We start from the raw sequence: 22500 nt of genomic DNA, 5'->3' as shown, positions 1-22500 counted from the left end.
AACTGCAGAACATGTGCAACAGGCAGCCAGTTTACCAGACTGAACATGGTGATGAGGTGGCATAATCAAAAATGCAAAAAAAAAAAAAACATATTGACAGACATATTCTGAAAACTTCATTAAATGATGATTTTGCAGAACTAACAGTAGTGTAAACTATGCTTGAATAACCAATCATTTGGAATTTCTACATATCTTATGTTCTTCTAATATTATAGTATATTGTCTTTATATAAGATGCTAATAGAAATATCATTGTTTATAATCATTTATAAACTTAATATTCAACAATACTAATTATATTATTGAACTGAATTAAAAATAACAACACTGAACTACGCTGAACTGAATAATGAAAATAGAATAATAAACTGTTTTTATTTTATTTTGAATTAATTTTTATTCATTTGTTTCCATTTTAATTTGTTAAAGTTAGAATGTTTCAGGTAGTAATTTTGTTGTGTTTTTGTAATTTTTAATAGATTTATTTGTCTATATAGTTTTTTATTTGTAGATATTTTAGTACATTAAAGGGTTAGTTCACCCAGATAGCAAATTTATGTAATTAATAACTTACCCTGATGTTGTTTCAAACCCGTGAGACCTCCGTTTATCTTCAGAACACAGTTTAAGATATTTTAGATTTAGTCCGAGAGCTCTCAGTCCCTCCATTGAAGCTGTGTGTACGGTCTACTGTCCATGTCCAGAAAGGTAAGAAAAACATCATCAAAGTAGTCCATGTGACATCAGAGGGTCAGTTAGAATATTTTGAAGCATCGAAAATACATTTTGGTCCAAAAATAGCAAAAACTATGACTTTATTCAGCATTGTCTTCTCTTCCGTGTCTGTTGTGAGAGAGTTCAAATCAAAGAAGCTGGATATCCGGTTCGCGAACGAATCATTCAGTTCACCAAATCGAACTGAATCGTTTTAAACGGTTCGCGTCTCCAATACGCATTAATCCACAAATGAATTAAGCTGTTAACTTTTTTAATGTGGCTGACACTACCTCTGAGTTCAAACAAACCAATATCCCGGAGTAATTCATTTACTCAAACAGTACACTGACTGAACTGCTGTGTTCGATGCTTCTAAAAATTCTAACTGCCCATCTGATGTCACATGGACTACTTTGATGATGTTTTTCTTACCTTTCTGGACATGGACAGTAGACCGTACACACAGCTTCAATGGAGGGACTGAGAGCTCTCGGACTAAATCTAAAATATCTTAAACTGTGTTCCAAAGATAAACGGAGGTCTTACGGGTTTGAAACAACATCAGGGTAAGTTATTAATTACATAAATTTGCTATCTGGGTGAACTAACCCTTTAAGTCAAATGGAAAAAAAAATGAATATATATATATATATATATATATATATATATATATATATATATATATATATATATATATATATTAGTATTTTATTTCATTTAAGTTATAGCATTTATTTCAAGTAAGAAACATTTTGAATGTATTTTTATTTTATTTAATATTTAGTTTACTACAGCAACTCTGCCATTAACAGTTGAAATTAACCATGACAGTTTAAATTAATCAAATTAAATTAAAATAAAGTAATTAATCTGACAACATGAACAGTTATTTTTCTGAAAATGTACCATTATACTTGAATAACTATGCTGTTAATCTAAATTGGTGAGGATTCCACAGACATCTCAAGCTTCCTAAAACGTTGACGTACTCAAAAGAAGGCTGTTTTTTGACTGATGGAAGTCATTTTGAGTTTATTTGGAATAACATGCACTGATGAATCACTAGCAACGTGTGCTGAAGTAAACACTTCAGTTTAGATTTCTTGTTGACTGTAATATCTCATCAATTAGATTTGTGCAACATCTGTTTGACTGCCGTTGTTATACTTTAATGTAGTGTGTGTGTGTGGCTCAGCAGGCAGCCTTTCCATCCCAAAGTCTGTCAGATCAGAGTGTTTGAGTGTGGTGTGTATGTAAATGATTGCTGCTGTAGCTTCTTTGACACTCAGGACCATCAGCATCATGATGGGTATCAGTCATGTTCACGTGTGAGTATCAGTGGCCGCTGTATGGCTCTCTGTGCGCCCGGACACTAGATCCATCTCTGATGATAAACGGTGGGGACAGAGGAGAGGTGATGTACTGAAATGCATTCTGGGACAGGGCCAGGTGTCCTCTTTTTGTTTGTTCACAAAAGGACATTCATAGCTGTCATAGAGGACTGCGAACCCACACACACACACACACACACACACAGACCACCCGGCACGAGAGTGAAAACTCCCTTCATCATCCGCTCTGTAACTGTTGTTGTGGTCTTCCCATGAGTCCTGGTTCTCCTGACACGCTCTGCTCTCTTACTCATCTGTTTGTGTCGCTCTGTGAGTAATGAGAATCTCACGCCAATGAGGCCATTTCACAATTAAGTCACAATATTGAAAGTGTAACGACTCCGTCACTCTAATTTCTATGCGTGATTAATAAAGTTTATGGAGGAATGAGGGCTCGGGAGATGGATGAGTTTTTGTAGGTATCACTGCATTACAATACATAGACCGCATCCACACTGCCTTACACTCACTTACAGTAGGATTCATGTGCTGATATGGGTGCATAAATAGCCTAATTTTTGCTTATTTGTATTATGGATGATATTATTTAATATTTTGATTGCTGTTAGTGTTCACAGTGAAGCTCCAGTGTCTAATTTTATTTTAAATTCACTTTTGCTTACAAGGCTACATTTGTTTGATTTGAAATACAGGAAAAAAATAGTAACATTTTGAAATATTATTACATTTTAGAATAACTGTTTTCTGTTTAAATATATTGTAAAATATAATTTATTATTGTAATGCAATGCTGAATTTCCAGCATCTTTACTCCAGTCTTCAGTGTCACATGATCTTCAGAAATCATGAAAAGAAAGAGCAGCAAAAGAGCAACATTTATTTGAATCTGAAATCTTTTGTAATGTTTGAAATGTCCCCTTGTTGATTAACACTTACTCTGATGTTCTGAATCATGATGTACAATAGAAAAGATGGGTAACTTTTAGTCTTTGAACTTTTAAAATAATACGTTTTAATTTTATAAATAATTACACTTAAGCTAGTCTAAGATTCTGTTTTTAAATCTTTGTTCTGCTTTGACCATTAAAATTAAACAGGCAAGTACATTTGAAAGAGATACGTTTTCAGCTGTCGCTTGGAAATTGTCAGGGACAATTTTATATAACAAGATATGGGTTACAGAAACAGGTTAAAGGGCTCAAATCATGGAAAACTGGGTTCAGTCAGAACAAAAGGTCTTTTTCTTTATTTATTCCTTCTCTTTCTAGCTTCTACTTATTTGAACAATGCCTAAAACTTCCTGTCTGTTTGCATCTTTAAGAAGAATTGTTTTATGTGTTCCCCAAATGTAAGTCACTTTGTATAAATGTGTCTGCAAAATGACTAAATGTAAATGTTATGGTAACATGCAGGTGTCTGTGTTTCCCTCTCTCAGGCGTGTAATGAGTTCACGACCCATGTGATGAACCTGCTGAGAGAGCAGTCTCGCACGCGGCCCATCTCGCCCAAAGAGATCGAGCGCATGGTCGGCATCATCCACCGCAAGTTCAGCTCCATCCAGATGCAGCTCAAGCAGAGCACCTGCGAGGCCGTCATGATCCTGCGCTCCCGCTTCCTCGATGCCAGGTCCGTGCATTTGGGTGAAACTCCGCTCGTAATCAAACCCAGCGCTCTCACTCTTCACGCTCTGCTCTAAGCCTGTAACTCTCACGTTCATGTAAACAAATGCTCCTGCGCTTTATTTGCACATGTGCCCCGTTCTTGCGCTTTAGGGCCGCATCCAAACCCACACACGCTTTGCAGGTGTCGAGCCATCCCTTTCTCAATGTAATTGCTTGTTCTCTTTGAAATGTGCCTGGGATTTGCATACATTCTGTGCGGATAAATCACGCCGGAAGCCTGGAGTTGGAGGCATAACATTTAAATGAGCTTTATGTTTCCTCGCAGCACTCTTTGGAGCATGCTCAGTTCCTCTGATTAATCCTCTCTCCGGCTGAGACCGTGCTGTGCTCATTTGCATTTAGTGAAGAGGGGTTTTGGGGAGGAAATGGGCTCACTCTCTGTTCCGGCCCTTCAGTGCTGCATATGTAACAGCCCTAAGATGAGCTCCAATCGCACGCTCTTAACCCACAGATGAGTGATGCTGAGAGGAGGTTGAATTCATTGGCACCCAAAGCTCAATTACGGTCGTTTTAAAGCTCTTCTTTTTGACTGTGTGTGGGGTCTGCTTTATTCTTCTTTTCAAGCATGAAGCGTCTGCCTGCTGAATTTGACTTTGGATGTTTACATGAAGGAGGCTGAAAAATCTGGCCTTAATCTATGAAAATAGTGTAAGGAGGTCATACTAAATGTTACATGACCTGATTTGTTCCGTTTCATGTTACCAATTTGGGATTAATATGTAGTTGTTTTTTTCCGGTCAACGTCAAAATAAAGAATTAAGTAAATTATTTAAATACAATAATATAAAGCTATAAAATAAAACAATAAAACAAAATAAAATGGGGTTGGAAAAAAAAACTATTATAAAATGAACTGAAATAAAATAAATCAAAATAAACAGGTAACAGGGTTGCATTTACAGTTTAAATCAATCTATCACTCACTATAAAGTAAAATTAAAATATTTAAAATAATAAAATATCTATATAAAATTAAATGGATAACAGGATTGCATATTCAAACTATTGGTCAGTATAAAGCAAAATTAAAGTAGAAGTAAATAAAATGTAATGAAAAATAAAACAATATGAATTTGAAATTAAATGAAATCAAATAGAATACATTAAAATAAAGAGGTAACAGGGTTGTATATTTAGTTCAAATCATTCTGTTACTCAGTAGAGGGTTAGTGTTAATACATCATTATTGATCAAATTATTGTTTATTTCCAATGGATTAGATTTAGATTAGATTAGAACAGTAGATTTCCCAGAACTTTAGTAACAGGGTTGAATAGTAGCTTTTTTCGATACTTTTCATAGTAACTTTTACTTAATTTTAAAGCTAGGTTTTATGACTTATTCAACTTTTCAATTTTACTAATTTATCTAACGTTGAAAAATTCTCAGTGCAGTTAAATAAAGTAAATAGGTAACAGGGTTGCATATTCAGTTTAAATCATTCTGTTACTCAGTAGAGGGTTAGTGTTTTTCTGTATCTTTATTGATCAAATTGTTGTTTATTTCCCATGAAATAAAGAACAAATATTTGTTTGATAATTTTTCTTACAGTAACTTTGGTAACAGGGTTGAATAGTTTAGGTACTGGTTTGACCTGCTTTTCATGCTTTTTCTTGCGTTTCATGCTTTTTTGTGTGGTTTGTGTCTCTAATTCTTTTAAAGTAATGTGTCAACCAAGTGTACACGGCCAGCGACACTTCCTTTCTCTGTATTTACCAAAATGTGTGATATGATGCATGAAGTATATGCAGCAAAACTAAACAGCACAAGTTGTGGCAAGATGTCCAAATCTGATGTGTTTGTGTCTGCACAGGAGGAAAAGACGAAACTTCAACAAACAGGCCACAGAGATCCTGAATGAATATTTCTACTCCCATCTCAGTAACCCGTATCCCAGCGAGGAGGCCAAAGAAGAGCTGGCCAAGAAGTGTTCGATCACCGTTTCGCAGGTACAACACTGAAAACCATCCGTTCGTTTTCATTCTGAAATTTCCTTGTCCAAATATCGCACCCATTATTGCTCTAGTTCAATGATAGTAATACCGTGGTTCTCTAATATTCAGTTGCATGTTTACCATATTTATGTACCATGCAATTACTAAAAATAGCATAGTTACAATTGCACGTTTTCCAAAAGTGCTGTCTAGGTTGGCAACTTGCTAGATATTAAGACACATCAAATGTTTCCACCTGTTTTGCGTGTAAAATATATCAGTTATTCTCACGTGAGTTCAAGCTCATGCAACTCGAAAACAAAATCATTTGCAGCATGGCACCGCATGCCTCTTAGCATTTTTCATCTGCTGCGCTAAATGCATAATGCATTCTAAACTATTTAATAAATTTAGCTGAAATGATTGTATGATGCATTTAGGCCTGGTTTAGAGTCAGACTCATGGGATGAGTGATGACTGCCGCGCTCTTTGTAATATAGAAACACCTTTAGCCTCTCGCGGGAACGGGAAGCTTAGCCGCAGGATTGATTAGCTTTTCATGGTAATGGTGTTTATCATTAGCGCAGAGCCTCATCCGCTGCTTTATTAGCCATAATGGGCGTTAGTGTGTGTTGAGTGATTTCTGTCAGTGTATACTGTGACCATAGCTGCCAGTGTGCAAGTGATCATTTATTTTAGTGATAATGTGTGTGTGTGTGTGTGTGTGTGTGTGTGTGTGTGTGTGTGTGTGTGTGTGTGTGTGTGTGTGTGTGTGTGTGTGTGTGTGTCCATCATGGTTAGACCTCTGTCCTTGTGAACATCACAGGTCCTGTTGATAGCATCCTTCACTGTTGTGACATCTACCAGCTACTGTTGAATTTAGTTTCAACTGGTCATATGCTCTGTGGTCACAATATGCTATTTGAAAATCAAAAATTGGGACTCTTGCACACTTTTTCAGTCCTCATGTTTGTGATTTGTAAATGCACTAAGCATTTTATTATTGCACAAAGAAGATTTTCTATTATCTTGGTGTGTAATCAATCAACTAAAAATATATTTTTACAGTGATAGTGTTGCTGTAAAGAACCACAGTTTCCTGCTGGCCATTGTTCATGTGTGCTTATTTATTTATTTATTGATGAAAAATATTTGTTGAAGCACAGGGATACTATTTCAGTCCTTCTACTAGTGAGTACAAGAGACTCCATTTAAAAACACATCCCAAACCCCAAACTTTTGAACACTATACTGTACATATTTCATGTTTCATGATGTAATGTGTGACTAGTGTGTCATGGTTCATCTAAGAACCTATTTATTTTGAATTGTCCATCATGATTTGTATGCATTAGGTTCAATAGAACAGAGTGTTGGAAAACACATGTCTTGACAATGTTTCTGTGGGCAGGTGTCCAACTGGTTCGGAAACAAACGGATCCGATATAAGAAGAACATCGGAAAATTCCAGGAAGAAGCCAACATGTATGCGGCCAGAACGGCTGTGAACGCGGCGAGTGTGTCGGCACACGGCAGCCAGGCCAACTCCCCATCCACTCCAAACTCAGCAGGTGAGACCGTATACACCACACACTCAGGACTTCATGCGGCTGTAGAGCCTTTGCTGTGGGGTCACACTGTGGAAAATGTCTTTTTCTTGTACTGTATATGAGAAGACTTTACTGTATGAGGAGCTGTACTACATACTACAGTTCAAAAGTTTGGGGTCGGTAAGATTTGTAATACTTTTGAAAGAAGTCTCTTCTGCCCACCAAGGCTGCATTTATTTGATCAAAAATACAGTGAAATATTATTACAATTTAAAATCTGTTTTCTATTATAACGTGTTGTTAAATGTAATTTATTCATATGATAAAAGCTGTATTTCCAGCATCATTACTCCAGTCTTCAGTGTCACATGATCTTCAGAAATCATGAAAATATGCAGCTCAAGAAACATTTCTGATTATTATCAATGTTGAACACAGTTTGTGCTTCACAATGTTTTTGTGGAAACCATTGAACATTTTTTTTTTAACAGAAAGTTCAAAAGAACAGCTTTTTTTCTTCTTCTTCTTTTTTTTTAATAGACATGTTTGGTAATATTATAAATGTGTTTCCTGTAACTTTTGATAAATTTAATATGCTAAATAAAAACATAATTTTAAAATGAAATTTTACTGACCCCACAATTTGGAAAGGTAGTGTCAATTTTTAACAATCAAACAAAAACATTTTTTTCTCATTAAAAACAGATGCGTGAAAACATATTAATAAAATCATATGCAAATGTGAATGTTGACTCAATATCAATCAAAGATTTTACATGTCTTTCTCACAAACATGTTTTTGTTTGAATCAAATTTAAAATGGCTTTTTCTCTCACTGGTTGTTTTTGGATTCATATCTCCATTTAGCTGAAAACAAACTTCTGTTATTATTATAAGCTCAAACCAAATATGCACATATCTGAGTTTTGATCTGTTGTGTCAGCTTTCTCTAGCTTTTAGCTGGATCTCTCCTGCTTAGCATGGATTCTTGATCTTTGTCTTCTTTATGGGCTGCTGGATCTCATGCTCTGAAGAGATTATCTAACTATAACTCTGCATTTCTGCTCTCTTGTATTCTTCAGACTGATTTCTCTGGCTTGTTCTGTCTCTCTCTGTCGTGTCTGTGCACCTCTCAGGTTCTGCTGGCTCTTTTAACATGTCAAACTCTGGCGATTTGTTTATGAGTGTTCAGTCTCTGAACGGGGACTCGTACCAGGGCTCTCAGGTGGGAGCCAATGTGCAGTCACAGGTATAGTGTCTCGTTAAAAAAAAGATTTTTTTTTTTAAGATATTGTTCATTTTCTCTGTTTCTAAAGCTTGTGAACTGCCTCTCTGTCTGCTGCCTTCATAGGAAGCTGACTGAATTTGAACCTGATTTGAAATGCTGTACATACAGTAGTTGTCAGTCAATATATCGGCCGATATTTGGGATTTGTTCATTATTGGCATAGGCCAAAAATGTTTGTCTGTTTGGCTAATGTGTTGGAAGCAGGACTTTTATTATGACAGCACAGATTAAATTAATGTTTATTTAACAGATTAATTTTTTATCAAGTACAAATGTATTATATATTATTCCATAATATATGTAAAATAAATATATTTAATTTCAGCAGTTGTTATGCATCTTTAAATTAAATAATGTGATATTATACTGTCAGCTTTATATTGGCTACCCTTCTCTCTAAGATCTCGGCATCAGCAATAAAAAAATAAAAAGAAATAAATCAGTTAACCATTAATTGACTGCATTTCAAATAATGACGTCAGTAGAGCTGCTAATGACACAATTAAGCATAAACATACGCATATCAATTGTGCAAAATCTGTTTGCCTTTCAGTATTGCATGACATATACACTACTGCTCGAAAGTTTAAGATCAGTAAGATTTAATTAATTTATTCATTTATCAGAAATAATACTTTTATTCAGTGAGGATGCATTACATTTAACAAAAATGACTATTATGTTTCAAATAAATGCAGTTCTTTTAAACTTCCTGCTCATCAAAGAATTCTGAAAAATAAAATGTGTCAGTTTCCACAAAACTATTCGGCAGCTCAACTGTTTTCATCATTGATAATCAGAAATGTTTCTGGAGCAGGAAGTCAGCATATAAAACAGTTCTTTTAAATTGTAATAATATTTTCACAATTCAGTGATTTTTTTTTTACTGTATTTTTGAGCAAATAAATGCAGCCTTGGTGAACAAAAGCTGGTGACCAAATCTTCCTGGCTGGAAACTCTTGAACTGTTGGATATGTACATTTTTATACAACATTTCTCTGGTTTTGTCTTCATTTTTGGATCATTTTCGTTCTAATGCATTCTAATGTCCACAATGCTACTACCCCAAATAAGGAATCTTATAAGGCAGCATATGGAGAATGCTGTCTAGGTAGGCAGCTCACTAGGCTTTAGAACAGAGCCACGATGAGACTGTCTTTGTAATGTGTTTTAGTGTTTGCTTGTACGTCTGTCTTTGTGATTGTTTTCTTTGACCTTGCTTTCTTCTTCATCGTTTTATCTGACTTTGCTTTGTTCACGTCTCGCGTGCTCTGACCTTGCCGTGTTGTTTTTGCGTTGTTTCAGGTGGATACCCTTCGCCATGTTATCAGCCAGACAGGAGGATACAGTGACGGCCTCGCAGCAAACCAGATGTACAGTCCGCAGGGCATCAATGTAAGGCGAGAAAAAACACTTCTTTTTTCCCCCTTCCTCTTGTTTTGTCCTCTACCAATTATTTCAAAGCCATAGGGCTCAGAATGCCACTTAGTGTGACTTGTCTGGGAATCCTGGTCACTTAGTTGATTGCCTGTGTGTCGCGAGCGCCACGGGCGGCGTGCTGCCCAGCGCGACGTGGACACGAGAGCGGCCCTCGTCTGTCTGAACCCATCACATCCAATCAGATGGGCCGGCACCTGCAGCAACGCACCCTGCTGACGGGAACAGGTGACACCGGCTGCAAATGTATGACCCCTCGCCGTGCCCCAAAGTCACCCGACTCTGATTATCCCCTCAAGTGCAGCACACAAAAACACTCGGCTCTAAAAATACAGCCGCACGCCTATAGTAAAACACTCGTAGGAGGACATCCTGTGTGTTCGGGGAGGGAGGGGCGCTGCTGGCAACTTGGCGCGCCGAGAAAATTCACAGCGACAAGCCGTGTGGTAAAGAGGAAAATCAATACGACAGACACACGGGGAGCCGAGTGTGGACTTGGGACAGCAATCCAAGCACATTGCTCAGATCAGGTTCCTGCCGAGCTAATGGCCTTGACAGCGAGAAGAGATGAGAACGAGAGGGAGAGAGAGAGAGAGAGAGAGAGAGAGAGAGAGAGAGAGAGAGAGAGAGATAGAGGGGGGGGGGGGGTCAGCGTCTCCATCCCGCTTCCGTTCTGCCGTATGTTAATGAGATCAAAAATATTCGCGGGAAAAGCATGGAAGTATGCAAATCCCATCCTGCTGTATTTGTGGAGAATTGTGGGCTTGACTGTGATGCACAAACACACAGAACGGCTTTCCAAACGCATTTAATACAGTACAAAGCATGCATACCGAATACATCATTACATTTGTTTTGAATCACAATAAATTGCATAATATACACAGTTCCCATAGTCGTGTCTAGAAACATATAATAAAATACAATATATTATATTCAAAATATAAGGGGCGGCGATTTTTTTAATGAATGTTTTTATTCAGTGAGGATGCATTAAATTGATCAAAAGTGACAGTTAAGACATTTTTAACGTTGCAGAAGTTTTTTTTTATTATTATTTCCAATACCTGCAGTCTGTTTTCTTAACTTTCTGTTTCATTAAAGGATTCAGAAAAAATAACTGTTTTACAGTTTTCACAAAAATATTAATCTGAAACCTCTTATCATTGATAATAATAAGAATTGTTTCTTGAGCAGCAAATCATCATATTAGAATGATTTCTGAAGATCATGTGACACTGAAGACTGGAGGAATAATGATTAAAATTTAGACTTGATCTCAGGAATAAATTACATTTTAAAATATATTGACATAGAAAATATTTATTTTAAATTGTATTTATGTTTTGCAATTTTACTGTATATTAATTTATTTTGATGAAATTAATGCAACTTTCTTACTGACCCCAAATTTTGAATGCTAGTGTATACTGTAGTATTGTACATAATATTGTTACAAAAAATGTAACTGAAATGAATTATTACAAATTATTGAAGCAGAATAAAATGACTGTTCACAGGAGCACATATGTCAGCTAATCTGATATTTAAATGTGGCTCATCCATTCAGAGCTGAAATATCATACGTGCACATATGCTCCAAAATTATTTGGACACTTCATTGACAGTTATTAATGTCTGAATGTCACTGCATTAGTTCATTTTGCTTGTACAGTGTCTTTCTTTAAAATGAATGACAGTTGCTTTGATATTTTATTTTCTAATGCAATGACATTCATGCATTTTTAATTGTGACTGATGTGTTCAGAATCAGGATCAGAATCAGAATGAGCTTTATTGCCAGGTATGTTCACACATACGAGGAATTTGTTTTCGTGACAGAGCTCCGCAGTGCAACATAACAGCGACAGAACAAAAAACACAATAAGGAATAAAAATACAAAAAAATACAAATAGGTGGGTAAGGATTGACAATATACAAATTGACAATGTATGGCAGGTATATTAAAATGAGCATTTATGTATGTACATGTATATTATGTGCAAAAGATTTAAGTGTACGCTAAGTATGTGTGTTGGATAAAAAGTGTAGTGTATATAAATATAAATAGTGTAGTGTGTCCCACAGTTATTATCAGCTGTTCATAAGATGGATTGCCTGAGGGAAGAAACTGTTCCTGTGTCTGGTCGTTCTGGTGCTCAGTGCTCTGTAGCGTCGACCAGATGGCAACAGTTCAAAGAGGGAGTGTGCTGGATGTGAGGGGTCCAGAGTGATTTTAACAGCCCTTTTGCTCACTCTGGATAAGTACAGTTCTTGAATAGATGGGAGAGTTGAACCGATGATTCGCTCAGCAGTCCGGACTACCCTCTGTAGTCTTCTGAGGTCCGATTTAGAAGCTGAGCTGAACCAGACAGTTACTGAAGTGCAGAGGATGGATTCGATGATGGTGGAGTAGAACTGTTTCAGCAGATCCTGTGGCAGGTTAAACTTCCTCAGCTGGCGAAGGAAGTACAACCTCTGCTGGGCCTTTTTCACAATGGAGTCAATGTGAATGTCCCACTTCAGGTCCTGAGAGATAGTGGTGCCCAGGAACCTGAATGACTCCACTGCAGTCACAGTGCTGTTCATGATGGTGAGTGGGGGGAGTGCAGGGGGGTTTCTCCTGAAGTCCACAGTCATCTCCACTGTTTTGGGCATGTTAAGCTCCAGGTTGTTGAGAGTGGACCAGACAGCCAGCTCTTTAACCTCCTGCCTGTAAGCAGACTCGTCACTGTCCTGAATGAGGCCGATGAGTGTGGTGTCGTCTGCAAACTTCAGGAGCTTGACAGAGGGGTCCTTAGATGTGCCGTCATTAGTGTACAGGGAGAAGAGCAGTGGGGAGAGAACGCAGCCCTGGGGAGCTCCGGTGCTGATTGTACGGGTGCTGGATGTGTATTTTCCCAGCCTCACTAGCTGCTGCCTGTCTGTCAGGAAGCTGTTGATCCACTGACAGACGGAGGTGGGCACGGAGAGCTGAGTTAGATTGGGCAAGAGGAGGTTTGGGATGATCGTGTTGAAGGCAGAGCTGAAGTCCACAAACAGGATCCTCACATAGGTCCCCGGTCTGTCTAGGTGTTGCAGAACATAATGCAGTCCGATGTTTACTGCATCGTCCACAGACCTGTTTGCTCTGTAGGCAAACTGAAGAGGATCTAGCAAGGGTCCAGTGATGTCCTTCAGGTGAGCCAGCACCAGTTTTTCAAATGACTTCATGACTACAGACGTTAGAGCCACAGGCCTGTAGTCATTTAGTCCTGTAATTTTGGATTTCTTTGGGATGGGGATGATGGTGGAGCGTTTCAAGCATGAAGGGACTTCGCACAGCTCCAGCGATCTGTTGAAGATCTGTGTGAAGATGGGGGCCAGCTGGTCAGCACAGGATTTCAGACAGGCTGGTGTAACACAATCTGGGCCTGGTGCTTTTTTCCTTTTCTGCTTCCGGAAGACCTGGCGCACCGCATCCTCGCTGATCTGTATTGCAGGTGTGGGGGAGAGGGGGGATGCAGGAGGAGGTGTACAGTAGTTTGGGGGCCGCTGTATGTTAAATTGAGAATCGGAAAGCATTAGTGGCACACAAATTACAGAGATGACGTTGATGTTGGTTTACAGCATGCATTCACCAGCAGCATTTAAGAGATTCTTCGTTTGATGGAGGAACAGACCGGTGTGATGCCGTGAAATGCAGTGTTAATGTCTGAAGTGTGAGATTAGTAATGGATTCTGCTGCGTCTCTGTGTCCTTCACTGATTCTGGTGTTATTCTGGGAGTCTTGTTTCATTTCTCTTGTTGCCTCTCAGTGTGTGTGTGTGTGTGTGTGTGTGTGTGTGTGTGTGTGTGTGTGTGTGTGTGTGTGTGTGTGTGTCAGTATAAATGACATGCATCACACACAGAGCTCTTACACGCTGATTCCTGTTTTCTGAGGACGTAATCATTTCAGACTGACATAATCCTAAATTACTGATAATTTTTTAATTGACAAAGGGTTTTTGACTTTGTAAAAACAAAAACACATCTTACAGTGTGTTCACTAATTTGACTAAAACACACTGCAACACTAAAACAGTAATATTGTATTTTAATACTGCGTCACATTTTAAAATCTATTCAAATAGAAAAATACATTTAGAATTGTAATAAAATTTAAAATTGTAATATTTTTAACAGTTCTCTATGTGAATATATTTTACATATTATTTCTGTGATCAAAGCTGAATTTATCATCATCATTCCTCCAGTCTTCAGTGTCACATGACCCTTCAGAAATCATTCTGATATGCTGATTTGCTGCTCAAGACGCCTAAATGTGTCCTTTCTGAATAATCTGAATGATCTATTTAAAATAAAAAATAAAATAAAAAATAAAAATAAATTGTATTTAAATAAATAAATAAACAAATAATTGTTACATTTATTAAACAAGGAATAAACATAACAGGTTTATATGTTGTTTAAAAAAACTATATATTTAAAAATATATATATGAAATTATATTATTATATTATATTATTTATCAGCCATTTTTCTCTGATATTGCAATTTTTACATGACACAAAATGTGCCTGATTGTTGAATTATGACGTGTGTGTGTGTGTGTGTTGTCTCTCCATCAGGCGAACGGTGGCTGGCAGGACCCCACCACCCCATCCTCCGTCACCTCCCCCACAGAAGGACCCGGAAGCGTTCACTCCGACACCTCCAATTGATCCTCACACTCACGGACTGTGTCCATCCGCGCACCATCACACGTCTTCATGCTACCTCTCAAACATCCAGACCGAGACAACAGGACGTTTAGACTAGACACATGGCTCTGTACTGTATGTCCACCCTGCCTTCATCCTCACGTTATGTTTGAAACATTTTTGCAGTTTTACCATAGTGCCAAAGTACTTTTATACATCACTTTAGGAACTCGTTTTACTTTATAAAAGACTTGTGCTTGAAAAAGCAGTTTGCACTGCGTCGGAGCTGAACTAGGTTTCTGTTCGTCTAATAAACCTTTGCTTTAAATCTCGAAATATTTGGTTCGTGTACATAAGGGCAAATTATAATTTCCCTGCTTTAGCTTTAGTGCAGTTTAGAGATATCTAGATATCAAAATATTCATTTCTGAAGGTTATTAGCACAACCGTATCATTATTTAGCATATTTTTAAATAAGTTTCACATGTGTCACAATTCAGTTTATTCATGTAATCTTGATGAATTTTTGTCTGATGTTTATGTACAGACACACAAATCCCTTTATATGTATATATATATATATATATATATATATATATATATATATATATATATATATCATCATCGCACATCAGAATGCAATAAAAGGCAATCAGAAGTGAACCAATCCCAAATGTGAAATCGCTTTCTTTTCCAGTTACGAATACCATCTTCCTTGATACCAAAAACCACAGGTGTGTCCGCTCTTCTGTTCACATCACATCCTTCATGCTGTAAACTGTGTCAAATCTGGGAAGCGTCTCTCACGTGAACATATACCTGAAACCAAAAATCCACTCGTGTTTCTCGAGAAGAAAGGAAAAGCTCACGATGGCACACAAATGCAGAAATCGGTTTGGATATATTTTTGATGCCCTCCTGTTGTGAATAGCCGACTCTCATTTCTGATTTCATATACGAACAGCCACATGTTTTATTTCTGGCAAGCATAATGTGAACGCGTGCTAGCTTCTATAGGTAGATGTGCACCTTTACTCTTCTTTTGCTCTTTTCATAACAACGGCATCCACATTTAAAACGATTAAGTCTTTACAGAAGCCCTGAGATGAGCGCAGGCTTTCTGCTCCGCTGATTGAGAATGAGAGAGACATGTAGAGATAGTGTGGGTCATAGTCTTTCTTGGGTTTGCAGATCCCACCTCAGCAGCAGTGTATTCCAGAGAGCCTCATGTAATGATGCTTTTAGTTTTTGCATATACAGCGGTTTGTAAAACATCAAATGTTTACTTTGTTGCATGTCTGCAGTGTTTTTGAATGCTTCTTCTTTTTTATATCAAGCGCTGAGACGTTCTCTTGTCCAGTTTGAACTTTTAAGATCTCTGCGTGTGTATAAAAGGAATAAAATGGAACATTGTCTTTTTGATTCCAACTCGTTTTTGTGAAGAAAAACTAACAAGGTGTAGGTTTTCTGGTCTCTTCATTTGTACTGGTAATGCATATTCCAAATAAATAGTTTCTTTTGTTGCAATATGTTTCTCTCTGGTGTCTGGTTTCATTCATATGCAATTAGTGTGTTATTTTTGTGTGAATGAGATATTGTAGTTTGTATTAATGTTAATATTTTGAATTTAATTTTGAATATTTTGTGTTTTATATTTTCAGCTTTCAAAATTAATGTATAATAATAAATGATATATATAATACTTTTAAGTAACTTTTATTTCAGTTTTAGTTATTTTAGTATGTCAAGTTTAACTAAATGAGAAAATGTGGCCTTGGCAACAGTTGGAAATATTTAAGAAATGTTATGAGTTCTGTAATAAACAGTAAAAAAGAAAAAGAAAAGAGCAATGGCATGTATCTGCTTCTCTCAGATGAAACTGGTGGATTTTTTTTTTTAACTCTGAGGTTGCAAATGTGATCAATATATTTTAAGTTGATGTCGACTGAAATAAATCGCAGTGTGCAAAACCTTGAGATGCAGCTGAAGATCATGTTTAAAAACCTGCAGAAAAATGCTCAAGAAAAAGCACCAATGAGATTTCTATTAGATTTGCATGTCCAATTCATTGTCATGGATCTTGGCTATAAAGCCTAATATAAAAAAATCTACTTGCCTATATTTTGCTTTTATAAAATAATAATAATAATAATAAACATCATCATGCTTTCAATGTGTAGTTTATGCACGTTGTGCTCCATTGTAAACAAGTATAGCTAAAAATGCTGACCACTAATCTGAATAAACTTTTCAAATAGAATGATAAAATTACAAAAATCTGAAATTTTCAAGGACCAAATGGCGGGGTTTTTTTTCTGAGAATGAGCTTCAGGTTCTTAGCGGCTGCTGTTTCAGAGGAGGAACATGACTCCAGCAGCTTGTCTGTGTGAGATGCAGTGCTCTGGTGGTCAAATGTGCTGCTTCAGTCTATTGTTTCCGGGCTGCACTTCATAAACACACACGCTCTCGGCTCTATCTGCTGCTTCAGGAGCATCTCTCTCAAAGGTCAGCAGCCGAGGGACTGGTGTCTGGAAAACAAATTAAGGGGGGAAGATGAATGCAAAGCAAAGCACAGCACGCTTATTGATGGCCACCATTTAGAGTATCTCTGTAGTCCATTTTTCACTCGCCATGAGCGGGTCCTTGTTATGAAACTGATCCAGAGCAGGAACCTTTGAGTGAATCAGACTGAGCTTCAAAACACCAGCACAAACCACAGAAGAAAACACTTACACAACATTAAATCTACAAAAAAAATAATTAGTAGGCCTACATTCAATAAATCAGAAAAAAAGGTGGTTTTAAAAATAATTTTATAGATCTATTAATGGCCTTTAGGCTAATGTAACACTAAAATAAACACTAAAATATGATCAGCACTCTCTTTCATCTGTTACATCAAATGTTATCTTGTGATTCAACACACACATGCACACATACACACACACACACATATATATATATATATATATATATATATATATATATATATATATATTATCTGAAATGGTTTCTTCTAAATTTTCACACTCAAATTTTCAGAGAAACACAAAAAAACTATTAAAATAAACATTTATTTTTTTCTTTCAAACTCTCATATCATTACTCTTGTTTTTTGTTTTCATTCTTAAAGTGTATAATTTCACTGGAATTATACAAGTGCATTCACAATGAAACACTGATTAAAAACAAAACAATAACCTGATGTCAAAAAGATCAAACCATTATTCATAAAGAATGGTTGAATACAAAGGGCAGGAACAAAGACCAATTCTGAGACTGACCCATAGCCTACTGTATGCAGACCCTGTAAGACGAAAAAACACATAAGATCATAATGAGACTTTTTCAAATGAGACAAAAATTCACTTTTTCATTTAAAATAACATAAAGATCCCAGAAATGCATTGCACCCCCCCCCCCCCAACAAAAATAAAAAAAATGTTTTTTGAAATGACATCCATCTGCTGTAAATGGAGCATGAGACAGAATAAACAGAATGAGGCTTTTGTGATGCGCTCGTCCTGTAAAAACAACATGCGCGTGTTTGTGCGTTCTGCATAATGCTCGTGTGATGAAGCGTATCAATGCCAGTACAGTGCACACGCATCATCCTCATCCTCGCGAGCTCGCCGCAGGGGCGGATGGGATGGGAACAGCTCTCGGGTCTGCAGGGCAGGAATGAAAGCTGCGCGGGGATCACGGGGCGTGTCCAGAGGGAGGACGCGCCAGGGCTTTATCGCATTGACACGCCGGATGAGGCTCGTGTGTTGCGCGTGGCTGCCATCGAACTCAAAGCAGGAGCGAAAAGTTCCTCCCCAATGGCTCGCGTTGCGTTGTCACAGAGGGGAGAGAGAAAAGAGCTCAGGTTAGATGTTGGTGTTGATTTTCTGCTTAATTCAGGAGGACGTAGACAGTGCGAATGTGTCCCGTTTGCGTCCGTAAGGCGCGTCTGATCATCAACTTTCCCAAATAGAGCCTCGCGCTATTCGCTTGCGCGCTCCGTGCGGATCAAAGCGCAGAACGCGTCGACAATCCCGGAAACGCTGCCAGCTCTGACGAGATGAACTTTTGTCGATAGATGTGGGTGTTGAAGTTAAACAGCGCTGCTTTGTGAGATCGCCTGAAGCGGCTCGTGTTAATGAATCAGACGCGCGTTTGCGCATCTTTGAAAACAGCGCCTCGAGACAAACTGCAAACTTATCTCTTTGAAACACAGATTCCAAACAGAGCGCGACGCGAAACAAGCCGACGGCAGACTGTCAGAGTCCTGCTCAGCCAGACCTGTGCCTATTCTGTCTTTCTTGTCAAACAATTATCACTGTTTTGAAGGATTAAAAGTGTGTTTGGCAGAACAAAAAGGCTGTTTGATTTGCACTTTTACAGTTTTCTGACACATTCCGCTGCTTTGTAGGGTCAGGTTAAGTTGATTTGCTTGATCAGTTATTGAAGTGTGTGTTCTCGGGGTCACAGGGGTCAGTGTTTGTTGTTATTTCTGTCTCAGCTCAGTGATGTGGGAGTGTATAGATCCCATGAGCTCGATATTTCTCTCGAAACAGTCGAGTTTTCAGAAGAACTGGTGTCTGTCTGAGACTCAAGGCAGAAGGCCGCTGTCACATTCAGCTCCTCTGTCAGTAAAACATCACCCTGCCGGCTGAACGCTGGGAAATGCCCTGCACAAAGACAGCAAGAATCACACTCGAAAACTTCATTATTATTATCTGTGAACTTCATTATTAGATCATAGATGATAGAATCTTTCAAAGACAACAAGAACAATAAACTAGAGAAACTTGTTTCTGCCACCGTGTACACGATAAAAAAAGGTCATTGTGACTTTCTATCTCACAATTCAGAATTACATTTTTTTTTATAAGAAATGCATGATAAACTTGCAACTGCAAGAATTGTGGATTCGCAATTGCAAAAGATTGCAAAAAAAAAAAAAAAAAAAAAGAAGACGCCCAATTTTAATCAGAAAAGAGAGTCTGATAATCTCTTGGTCAAATGATAGATGGTCAAACTATTTCTTAAGACAGTCTTTTTTTTTTATTCATTTTTTTTTTCAAATGGATTTTAAAAAGAATTTGTTAATAAGCAATGAACTGAGTGAACCAGCTCCAATGAGAATCAAAAGAGTACCAACTTTTATCTGAACAAAAAGACAAAGGGATAAGAGTATGTATTTAATGGCTTTAGTGAGGCAAAGAACTACAATCCCATGATGCATTGTGAATGACATTAATCAAATTAAAACAGATGGAGAAGCAATGGCACAGAAAAGCCGGATCAAATGAAGCCTGCTCTGATCCACCTCAGCCCTTAGTATCAGTATTATATAAAGGTGCAGGTACTATGTAAATGCATTTATGCCAACAGCATCAATTAGTCTAAAGATGCCTAAATGCCACTTCAGAAGCACTTCTGTGCCACTGCCATTGCAGTGTAGTTTTATTAGACACTTAGTTGTACAATTTAAACTGCACACATTCTCACACCACAAACATTCTTTGTAGTTACTTAATACAAATATACATTTTTCAATACACATAACTGCTTCAAAAGTTGCATTTTCAGTATGGTTGTGTGCAGTATAGAGCAAAATGTCCAAGAATCATCTGCTTATTTGCCACTGGTTTTAAGTGCATTAAGGAATGAAATGCGGAGGCGTTCTGCATGGTTGTAACTCATTGCTAGGGTGTTACGAGTGGTTGCTAAGTACATGTTTACTGCATTAAAGAGAGCAGAGCTCTAGTCTCTATTGCTCATCTGGGACCTGCTCTCCATTCAGTTAATTCGCTATGTATAAAATGCATGATAATTGCTTCTAACTCCTGCTGTACATCCACCGGCATGATTTTGATTGGCTCATTAAAACAAACATTTATTAAACTGGGGTTTAAATCCAGATCTCAGTTGCACTCAACAGCTTACCTTACATGAATCCACTGAAGGTCATTTGAGCACTCGAACTGATCAAAACATGAACACAATTTCAAGATCAATACATCTTGATCAATACAAAATCTAAATCAGAACTTTCCATACCCCAGTTGCTATTGCAAACGGCTATATTTTGACATTTACTATTACAGTGCTTCCATGTTTAATGGTAAATATTTGCAGATACTGAATTGGTGAGAGAAAAATAAAAAACGTGACAGTTGAATCTGTTCATTCTCAGCAGTTATTTCCTCCTATGTATTTATTAATACCCACAGAACACAAAAAGGGAACTGACATTTTATACCTTATTTATGTGCACATCTAGAAATGTGATTACATTTAGGAATCCTCCGAGAAGGTTCATGTATCACCCGCCGATGCTCCTGATGTGCTAATTGGCTCAAAAAGGCCCCAAATCGCTTTCATTTTCCCCTCCAGATTTACCATTAAACACCCGTTTCAATAGTTCACGCTTACATATAATTAGCTGAGGTATGGAATGCGTATTTGGCGTGCTGTCCGGGGAAGGGCTCCGAGCTCGGGAATGGCCCGAACCTAGAGTACCCTGGCTGAGGAGTGTGTGCAGGGTTATCACGATAAAAAGAAAACCATGATACACGTACTACATGGTACTACAATGGCACTTTTTAGAAATGTGTTATTATTGAGGCTATGAACAGTAGTTTAATGTTCATCTGCAATCACCAGGACATTCATGTGAACTGAAAAACAAAGCAGGAAATCTAGAATGAAACAAAAGAATGCACTATTGTAAGTAATCTTAACATTCATCTCCTCAATAAGGAACAATGAATATTGAAATTGTGAAAGATAAGCTTCCAAATCAACATTTAAACTAGTAATGAAAATGGGAAAAAATAAAATAAACAAGCATATTAAAAATTAAGAAAATTAAATTATTCTTTATGATATACACTACCACTACTCAAAAGTTTGGGGCCAGTAATACGTTTTGTTTTTAAAACAAGTCTCTTCTGCTCATCAAAGCTGCATTTTAATTCCAAAATACAGAAAAAGACATTTCATTATTATAATATTTAAAAAGCTATTTATTTCTGTGATGCACAACTGTATTTTCATCATCATTCCTCCAGTCTTCAGTGTCACATGACCCTTCAGAAATCATTCTAATATACAAGAAACATTTCTGATGATACCTTGATGCATTTTTTTCCATAATTCTTTGATCAATAGAAAGTTAAACGAAAACAACAGCATTTATTTAAAAAAGAAAACGTGTTGTAACATCATAAATGTCTTTACTGTCACTTTTGATCGATTTACTGCATCCTTGATGAATATTAAGTATTAGCCATACTTCAGTATTAGTTACATACCAATCTTGAATGGCAGTGTACTTAGTCCTCAGACACACATTCAATAAAGAGCCAACATTGCCACCTAGTGACTGAAATAGACCACTGTGTTTAGTGCATCTAGGCTCTTTTAGCTCAAGTGTCTCTCTCTTGTGTTTCTCAGTACTACATTTGAATTGATTTCTTTAAAATCTGATGTGTCAAAGGAAAATGTGATAACACATGATTTCAACAAATTTGTTTATTGAAAATGCACAATATGCCACACGTCGCATCACAAAACTCAGCATTTCTAAATGAAACTTATCGGTTGTAAGGATGCATGGATGCAGACTTGATGTTAGTCTTGATGTTGCTGGGCACTTTCCCTGTTAAAATAGAACATGTAGAAATAAACCGTTGCAGGAGCATGATGCATGCTGATTTTGTGCATAAATGTGTTTGTGAATGTGGTACCAGGTTGTCCAGGCTGCTGCTGGGAGCCCTGTCCTCCCATGCCGGCCTGATGGCCCGTGGTCCCAGCGATTGTGACCTGCTGAAGTGTGGGACCTGTGGACATCATCGGCTGTCC

At 37.4% G+C, this 22500-nt stretch overlaps 3 protein-coding genes across 4 annotated transcripts in view; 1 reads left to right on the top strand and 2 right to left on the bottom strand.

The window, feature by feature from the left end:
* Window positions 1-16173, top strand: part of pbx1b (pre-B-cell leukemia homeobox 1b) — an 80065-nt gene extending 63892 nt beyond the window's left edge. The window contains exons 4-9 of one of the 2 annotated variants that reach the window (XM_059497716.1): window positions 3508-3698; window positions 5568-5703; window positions 7100-7259; window positions 8375-8487; window positions 9832-9921; window positions 14575-16173. In XM_059497716.1, coding sequence (XP_059353699.1) covers window positions 3508-3698; window positions 5568-5703; window positions 7100-7259; window positions 8375-8487; window positions 9832-9921; window positions 14575-14667 — 783 coding nt within the window. In that variant the 3' untranslated portion in view covers window positions 14668-16173. The remainder of the gene's footprint in view (window positions 1-3507; window positions 3699-5567; window positions 5704-7099; window positions 7260-8374; window positions 8488-9831; window positions 9922-14574) is intronic. The other variant, XM_059497717.1, reaches the window with a different exon arrangement.
* Window positions 1-22500, bottom strand: part of LOC132090946 (5'-AMP-activated protein kinase subunit gamma-1-like) — a 360625-nt gene that overhangs the window by 148790 nt on the left and 189335 nt on the right. The gene's annotated exons all lie outside the window — the stretch shown is intronic.
* Window positions 22158-22500, bottom strand: part of LOC132160633 (mediator of RNA polymerase II transcription subunit 8) — a 3006-nt gene continuing 2663 nt past the window's right edge. Inside the window, exons 6-7 of the mRNA XM_059570269.1 lie at window positions 22386-22500; window positions 22158-22297 (exon numbers count right to left, since the gene is read on the bottom strand). The exon at window positions 22386-22500 is cut by the window's right edge and continues 122 nt beyond it. Coding sequence (XP_059426252.1) covers window positions 22233-22297; window positions 22386-22500 — 180 coding nt within the window. The 3' untranslated portion in view covers window positions 22158-22232. The remainder of the gene's footprint in view (window positions 22298-22385) is intronic.

The sequence above is a fragment of the Carassius carassius genome, chromosome 17, assembly GCF_963082965.1.
Source record: "Carassius carassius chromosome 17, fCarCar2.1, whole genome shotgun sequence".
NCBI lineage: Eukaryota > Metazoa > Chordata > Actinopteri > Cypriniformes > Cyprinidae > Carassius > Carassius carassius.
This window is presented reverse-complemented; position numbering and strand designations above follow the sequence as displayed.